General features: G+C 44.9%; 1 protein-coding gene across 1 annotated transcript in view; it reads left to right on the forward strand.

The window, feature by feature from the left end:
- Positions 1 to 7,500, forward strand: part of gabrb3 (gamma-aminobutyric acid type A receptor subunit beta3) — a gene marked incomplete at both ends in the record, with an annotated part of 32,491 nt that overhangs the window by 23,631 nt on the left and 1,360 nt on the right. The window contains 5 exons of the mRNA XM_079221084.1: positions 1,466 to 1,686; positions 3,276 to 3,358; positions 4,754 to 4,891; positions 5,449 to 5,601; positions 6,770 to 7,014. Of these exons, the coding sequence (XP_079077210.1) occupies positions 1,466 to 1,686; positions 3,276 to 3,358; positions 4,754 to 4,891; positions 5,449 to 5,601; positions 6,770 to 7,014 (840 nt within the window). The remainder of the gene's footprint in view (positions 1 to 1,465; positions 1,687 to 3,275; positions 3,359 to 4,753; positions 4,892 to 5,448; positions 5,602 to 6,769; positions 7,015 to 7,500) is intronic.

The raw sequence follows: 7,500 nt of genomic DNA on the forward strand, positions 1-7,500 counted from the left end.
GAGAAGTGTCTCTTGACATATTGTCAGCCAGGGGGGCATCCTTCAGACCTGGCTAAACAAAGTCAAGCAAATGTCCTCATCTCCATCTTAAATGAGCGAGATGATTGACATCAGGCTGTCTGGGTTTCTTCACGGCTGATCCGCTGAATCGTCTCGTTCATTCTAGAAGACGTCAGTCATCTGATAAATGCGCCGCTCCTCTTCAGAAGGATGATAATGGAGCACTGACACCACCATGTTCTAACAGTACAATGGACAATAAACTCAGAGGAACCTCTTTTTATTTCTCTGCTGAGAAGCAGGAGATGATCATGAAGGCATATGAGGAAGTCAGTACCGTAGTCATTCACAGCAAACGCGTTGAGAATATTCCAACGTTTTTGCAACATTGTTGCCGTGAACGCAACTTTAACTCCGCCCCCTCTGAGAGACATAAGCGTCTAAATATATCAGACAAGTTAAATGCGTCAGTGCTGAGAAAATGTATCGGCTAATTTGAAGTGCTTCATCACCCAAATCAATCAGATTATATTTACGAATACATATATACTTATGAGGATATATGTACTGTATGCACGTATGAATCATGTACTATATATGTGTATATGAGTTTGAATATGTGTATGGACGGATCAGTATGTATGTATTATTCATAATCAGAAATTCAATCAATTGAAGCAGTGAAAATAAATTGTGTGTGATTCTCTGTATTCTCATCACGATCACCTTAATCATGTTCTACAATAATGATATGCATGGTGTACTAATAACACTGTCATATAGTTATGATGCTTTAACACATCCATAAGTTTCTTAAGAGCTAAATAACCTTAAGAACAGCGGCATGCAGCGGCTGATAGTCTGTGTCTGAGACGGCGATCAGCTGCGTCTGTGGTGATCAATGTCCGCGGCTCGAGAAGCTCTCTAAATAAATTATTTCTTGCCGGCAGAATCTATATCGCCGCGTACAGGAAGTCATGATGATGTAAAGGACGGATCCTGGAGATCTGGAAGAACTCTCTCCCTATGAAACTAATATAACTAATATCGCTCCTTCACCAATGAGGAAGGGAGCTGCCTTTTTGTCCGTGGGAGTGTCCATCTTATCCAGTGAAGTTCAGTCAGCCTGCCCGGGAGCAGGTTTACATTTTTGGATGTGTTGCTATGGTGATTAATCTAAGCTTGCTTCGAGAAACCGAGAAAGCCTGACCTACGTCATCTTATCCTGACAATTAGCCGCTAACTCAGTAACCAGGTACAAGGAACAGGGCCCTGGACCGACAGATGAGAATCAGAGCTGTTTGAAACATAAATATCACCACGGTTACAGAAAGTCTTCAGCTTGGACAAACGTCTGGAGCTAAAGGACTTTATTGTTCTGTATCGGACGTTCAGTGCACATCTGACTCGTGTTTGTTGATGAGTATAACATGATAAGTATACCATGGTGATGTTTCTCCCACAGGACTACACCCTGACCATGTACTTCCAGCAGTACTGGAGAGACAAGCGGCTGGCCTACACGGGGATCCCTCTCAACCTGACTCTGGACAACCGAGTAGCAGACCAGCTCTGGGTCCCAGACACCTACTTCCTCAACGACAAGAAGTCCTTTGTTCACGGCGTCACCGTTAAGAACCGGATGATCCGACTTCACCCGGACGGGACCGTCCTGTACGGCCTCAGGTGAGGACTGTTAAGACTCAATGCATCAGCCATGCTGCACGGCCACCATTCGTCTTGATGATTCAGTTTAATGCAGGTTTGACATGAAGGGTATGTGTAAGTAGCCGAGGGGCTTCGATTAGTAAATACATCAAATCTACAGAGATTAGAAAATATGGTCCTAAAACTGCAATCTCTCTCTCTCCTGACCACCAGGGGGTGACTCCTCTGGTTGTATAGAAGTCTATATAAATGACTCTACTTCTCTTGATGTATTCCCTCAGTAAACATTGTAAACATGAGTTTATGTCTCAATCTCTAGTTTCAAGTCTTCTTCAATACAGCATGATGTTCATTTAGTAAGTTATGGCTTTAGGGGCGGGGTTACGAGGTGATTGACAGGTCGAGGTGATGGTCGGCGGCTAACACAAAGTGCTTTTGCCTCCTCAATAAGAGAGTAACTCTAATCTCTTCCTTCCCAGACTGTAAAGATTAAATCTTGGAGACTCGGATGTATTTACACATTTCATCTCAACGTCTCTCAGCGATTGGCTAGTAATCCGTCGCTAATGCTTCCTGGTTTCCTCTGAAACATCGAGTGGCTCCGGGTTGGACCATTAGCAGCGACTGAATTAAATAATAACGGGATGTTTGTGTTTTCCTCTGAGCATTTCTTCCTGTAAAGGAGCTCCGCATGGCGTCTTCCTCTTAGACGATGAGTCTTTGTCGCCTTCTTAACCTTCCTCTTGTGTTAGCTTTCTGTTAGCATCTCTTGTGTTAGCTCTCTGTTAGCATCTCTTGTGTTAGCTCTCTGTTAGCATCTCTTGTGTTAGCCTTCTGTTAGCATCTCTTATGTTAGCGGGTCGGTTTTGACCCATGTCTGAAATCAGCTGTAAAATACACTAAAAACAGTGATCTATCATCCAATGTGTTTCTCATCTCTTGGTGACCTTGTTTGGCTTCCTTATCCATGAACATATTGTTTATGTTTTAATATTTTTGGTGTGGGCTTCTGGGTCTTTTCTTTGTCAGGATGCCTCCATTTCTATTAAAGAAATGTTAAAATGAACCTCAAGAGAATCATATGAATAAATAAAGGTTGTTGTGTTACCTGACTATTACTGAGGGTATTAGAACACATCTCTTACATACATTAGTTTTATTTATTTGTTCATTGTAATATTATTAACTATAGTAGCATCTATGGTGTTACGGGTCAATTTTGACCCATATATATTTACTTCAAGATATTTTTTTTTCAGCAATAGAACTTTATTACAAACACAAAATAAAAGCAGAACAAGTCATAACACAAAATATTGATTTGCAAGATCAAACAAACAACAACCAATCAAGCAAATCTTATTTTGATAACTGGGTCAAAACCGACCCTAACAACACAAAGGTCATAATTTCAACCCGATTGTTTCTAATTTAATTAAAACAATGTTTTATTTTTATTTTGTTGAAATAGAGGTTCCTGACAAAGTCAAAAAGCCTTGATGCAATAATCACATGTATGTGGTTCTTTAATGCATTCAAACTAAAACGTGTCGGTGCCGACCGAACACACAGCAAGGAGCCGGTCTGAGTAACGTCTGTGTCTTCAGGATCACCACCACGGCCGCCTGCATGATGGACCTGAGGAGATACCCGCTGGACGAGCAGAACTGCACCCTGGAGATCGAGAGCTGTAAGTCTGGGCCTCACGTCTGGTTCTCAGTGGAATACAGCAGACCGCTTTAATATGAACAGCACCGGGATCCATATGAAATATCAACAGCACCGGGATCCATGAAAGAAAACTTCTCACACTCTTCAGCAGGCGGAGGCTGAAAGTGCACCGCATGCTGAACGCTGTAGATTCATGAGGCTCGTATCTCAGGGAGACGCAGAGCCTTCTCAGTACGGAGGCCATGCAGAGCCTTCTCAGTACGGAGGCCATGCAGAGCCTTCTCAGTACGGAGGCCATGCAGAGCCTTCTCAGTACGGAGGCCATGCAGGGCCTTCTCAGTACGGAGGCCATGCAGAGCCTTCTCAGTACGGAGGCCATGCAGAGGCTCCAGTACGGAGGCCATGCAGAGGCTCTAGTACGGAGGCCATGCAGAGGCTCTAGTATGGAGGCCATGCAGAGGCTCTAGTACGGAGGCCATGCAGAGGCTCTAGTACGGAGGCCATGCAGAGGCTCTAGTACGGAGGCCATGCAGAGGCTCTAGTATGGAGGCCATGCAGAGGCTCTAGTACGGAGGCCATGCAGAGGCTCCAGTACGGAGGCCATGCAGAGGCTCTAGTACGGAGGCCATGCAGAGGCTCCAGTACGGAGGCCATGCAGAGGCTCTAGTACGGAGGCCATGCAGAGGCTCCAGTACGGAGGCCATGCAGAGGCTCTAGTACGGAGGCCATGCAGAGGCTCCAGTACGGAGGCCATGCAGAGGCTCTAGTACGGAGGCCATGCAGAGGCTCTAGTATGGAGGCCATGCAGAGGCTCTAGTACGGAGGCCATGCAGAGGCTCCCTGTACGGAGGCCCGGAAGCGCAACAACTATGTCAATACAGGATTAAATAAACTAATACATAGATATGTAATTGAATGTATGTCATCGTCACCATAAATGAATCAATACATCACAAATGAAATGAAAATATAAATGATTTATTTATTCATACGTTTGTATATTAATTCATTAATTAACTTATTTATATTGAATATATTGAATGTCTCTTGTAATTTGTGATTTATTTATTGATAGTGACAATTAAACATGAGATCAGAGAATTACTTATTTAAGTATTAAATAATTAGTTTATATTGTATCTTATTATATTATAGTATAATAGATTCCATTATATTATATTTTATTTTATTACATTATATAATATATAATTATAGTACATTACGTTACATGATTTCAAAGCCTCACAGTCGGGTGGGGTAACCCGTGGTGGTCTCCTCTAGACCCTGAGGGTCGAGGTCCTTCCTGTCTTCCTGCTGCAGTGTTAGAACCTCACACTTCACTCTGTTATTCATGTCAGCCCTTTCCTCACTGCTAATAACCAATAACCAATAACCCGCGTGTTCCCGCCTGCAGACGGCTACACGACAGATGACATCGAGTTCTACTGGAAGGGCGGCGACGCGGCGGTGACCGGCGTGACGCGCATCGAGCTGCCCCAGTTCTCCATCATGGACTACAAGCTGGTCTCCAGAAACGTGGTCTTCTCCACAGGCAGGTTCCCCGAGGAGAGACTTGAGTCCTTACTATGGTCTGAGAATGTCAGAGACAACGGAGTTTAACAGGGTGGAGGTCTGGGAATATTTTAGTGCCGTCAGACAGAAACAGTCTAAAGTGAATCCTTCTTCACTTCTTCACCCTTCTGACCTGAAGCTGTTCTCTCTGAACACACCAGACTCATCCAGTAAACTCTGATGTAACTCTGAGCTGCTGCTGGTCACCTGGAGGGAGTCTGACTTGTTGAGACTTTAATTAATGTGAATTAACTCTTTAAAACACTTTAAAAGTCTCAACAACTCAAACGTGTGTGTGTGTGTGTGTGTGTGTGTGTGTGTGTGTGTGTGTGTGTGTGTGTGTGTGTGTGTGTGTGTGTGCGTTTACATCGTGCAGTTAGCTCACAGATAATCTCGAGGATAAATTGCAAAAGATGATTTTTTAAATCATGCTTGATTCTTGTTTCTATGGTGACCCATCGCCATAGGAACCAAAGCAAAGTGCCAGACATCCCCTCGCTCCTCCTGAACGGGACGTCCGTCTCTTCTTCTCTGCAGGCGCCTACCCTCGACTCTCTCTGAGCTTCAAGCTGAAGCGGAACATCGGATACTTCATCCTGCAGACCTACATGCCCTCCATCCTCATCACCATCCTGTCCTGGGTCTCCTTCTGGATCAACTACGACGCCTCGGCCGCCAGAGTCGCTTTGGGTATGATGGCTCGCCTCCTCTGGTTGTATAGAAGTCTATGCTTCATGTGTAAAAGCTGCATTCTCTCTGACCACCAGGGGGCGACTCCTCTGGTTGTATAGAAGTCTATGCTTCATGTGTTAAAGCTGCATTCTCTCCTAGTGACCACCAGGAGGCGACTCCTCTGGTTGTATAGAAGTCTATGCTTCATGTGTTAAAGCTGCATTCTCTCCTAGTGACCACCAGGAGGCGACTCCTCTGGTTGTATAGAAGTCTATGCTTCATGTGTTAAAGCTGCATTCTCTCTCCTGACCACCAGGGGGCGACTCCTCTGGTTGTATAGAAGTCTATATAAATGACTCTACTTCTCTTGATGTATTCCCTCAGTAAACGTTCTACACATGAGTTTAAGGCCCTGTACCTTTAAGAGATGTTCCCACAGTGAACCTTTGGAGAGAACCCTCTTCTCTGAGAGACTCCAGGTTCTTGCTCCTCTCTTTGTTCTGTAGAGATCTAAAACCCCACAGAGTTCTTGACTCCCCACGCAGCAGCTGTAATTACGTAAGGCTGAGTCGACAGGAATAGAGCCGGCCTCCACAAACACTACACGGACACGTTCCTGTTGATGGTGCGCATTACAGTCATACTGTATCTGCTGAGCGGCCCGTGGGCCTGAGCTCTGGCAGCGCAGCGTTCTGTCATCACAGACGTCCACCTGAACTTCTCTTTCACGGTTTGATGGAAACGTTTCTCTCTTCATTTTAACCACAGTGGCTGTTTCATTCAAATAAAAGACTTCCTCCCACCAGCTCTCACAGCTCACGTCACCGGTGTGGCGCAGTGTTGATGATGAGTCGTCCGATCCAAAAACACTGCAGAACCTTTTGCCGCTTCTCATGGCCACCATTACATAAACGTGAACGTAGTTCCTATCAAGGGCAAATCCAAATGTTCATGAAAATATCTGCTTGAAGTATTCTCCACAAACAACATTTGATCCACCAAAGACGCCGTTAGCAAACTCCATCCCGTGTTCAGGAAACGGTCTCCGGATCATCGTGTTCTGGTTGAACATAACTTTTTGTCACTCTTCGGTTTCAGACGTTGTCTTCAGAGAGACGTCTGTATTTTTTCACGAGCATGCAGTTTGTATTTGAGGTTTATCTTTCTCCATCTCCGGTTCCTCCAGGGATCACTACTGTGCTGACCATGACGACCATCAACACCCATCTGAGAGAGACGCTGCCCAAGATCCCCTACGTCAAAGCCATCGACATGTACCTGATGGGCTGCTTCGTCTTCGTCTTCCTCGCCCTGCTGGAGTACGCCTTCGTCAACTACATGTTCTTTGGAAGAGGTCCTCAGATTCAGAAGAAGCAGGCGGAGAAGGTCCAGAAGGCAAATGATGAGCGGGACAACTTCGATGGACCGAAGGTGAGAGTCAAGTTTCACTCAGTCTATGCTTCATGTGTTAAAGCTGCATTCTCTCTCCTGACCACCAGGGGGCAACTCCTCTGGTTGTATAGAAGTCTATGCTTCATGTGTTAAAGCTGCATTCTCTCTCCTGACCACCAGGGGGAGACTCCTCTGGTTGTATAGAAGTCTATGCTTCATGTGTTAAAGCTGCATTCTCTCTCCTGACCACCAGGGGGTGACTCCTCTGGTTGTATAGAAGTCTATATAAATGACTCTACTTCTCTTGATGTATTCCCTCAGTAAACATTGTAAACATGAGTTTATGTCTCAATCTCTAGTTTCAAGTCTTCTTCAATACAGCATGAAGTTCATTTAGTACATTATGGTCATTTAGAGTCAAACAGACCATAAAGCAGGGGATGCTTTAGGGCGGGGCTACAGGGTGATTGACAGGTCGACACCAGAGACGTATACATCATCTCTATGTCACTCCTCCTCAGGCCA

Source organism: Taurulus bubalis (assembly GCF_910589615.1).
Source record: "Taurulus bubalis genome assembly, chromosome: 7".
Taxonomy (NCBI): Eukaryota; Metazoa; Chordata; class Actinopteri; order Perciformes; family Cottidae; genus Taurulus; species Taurulus bubalis.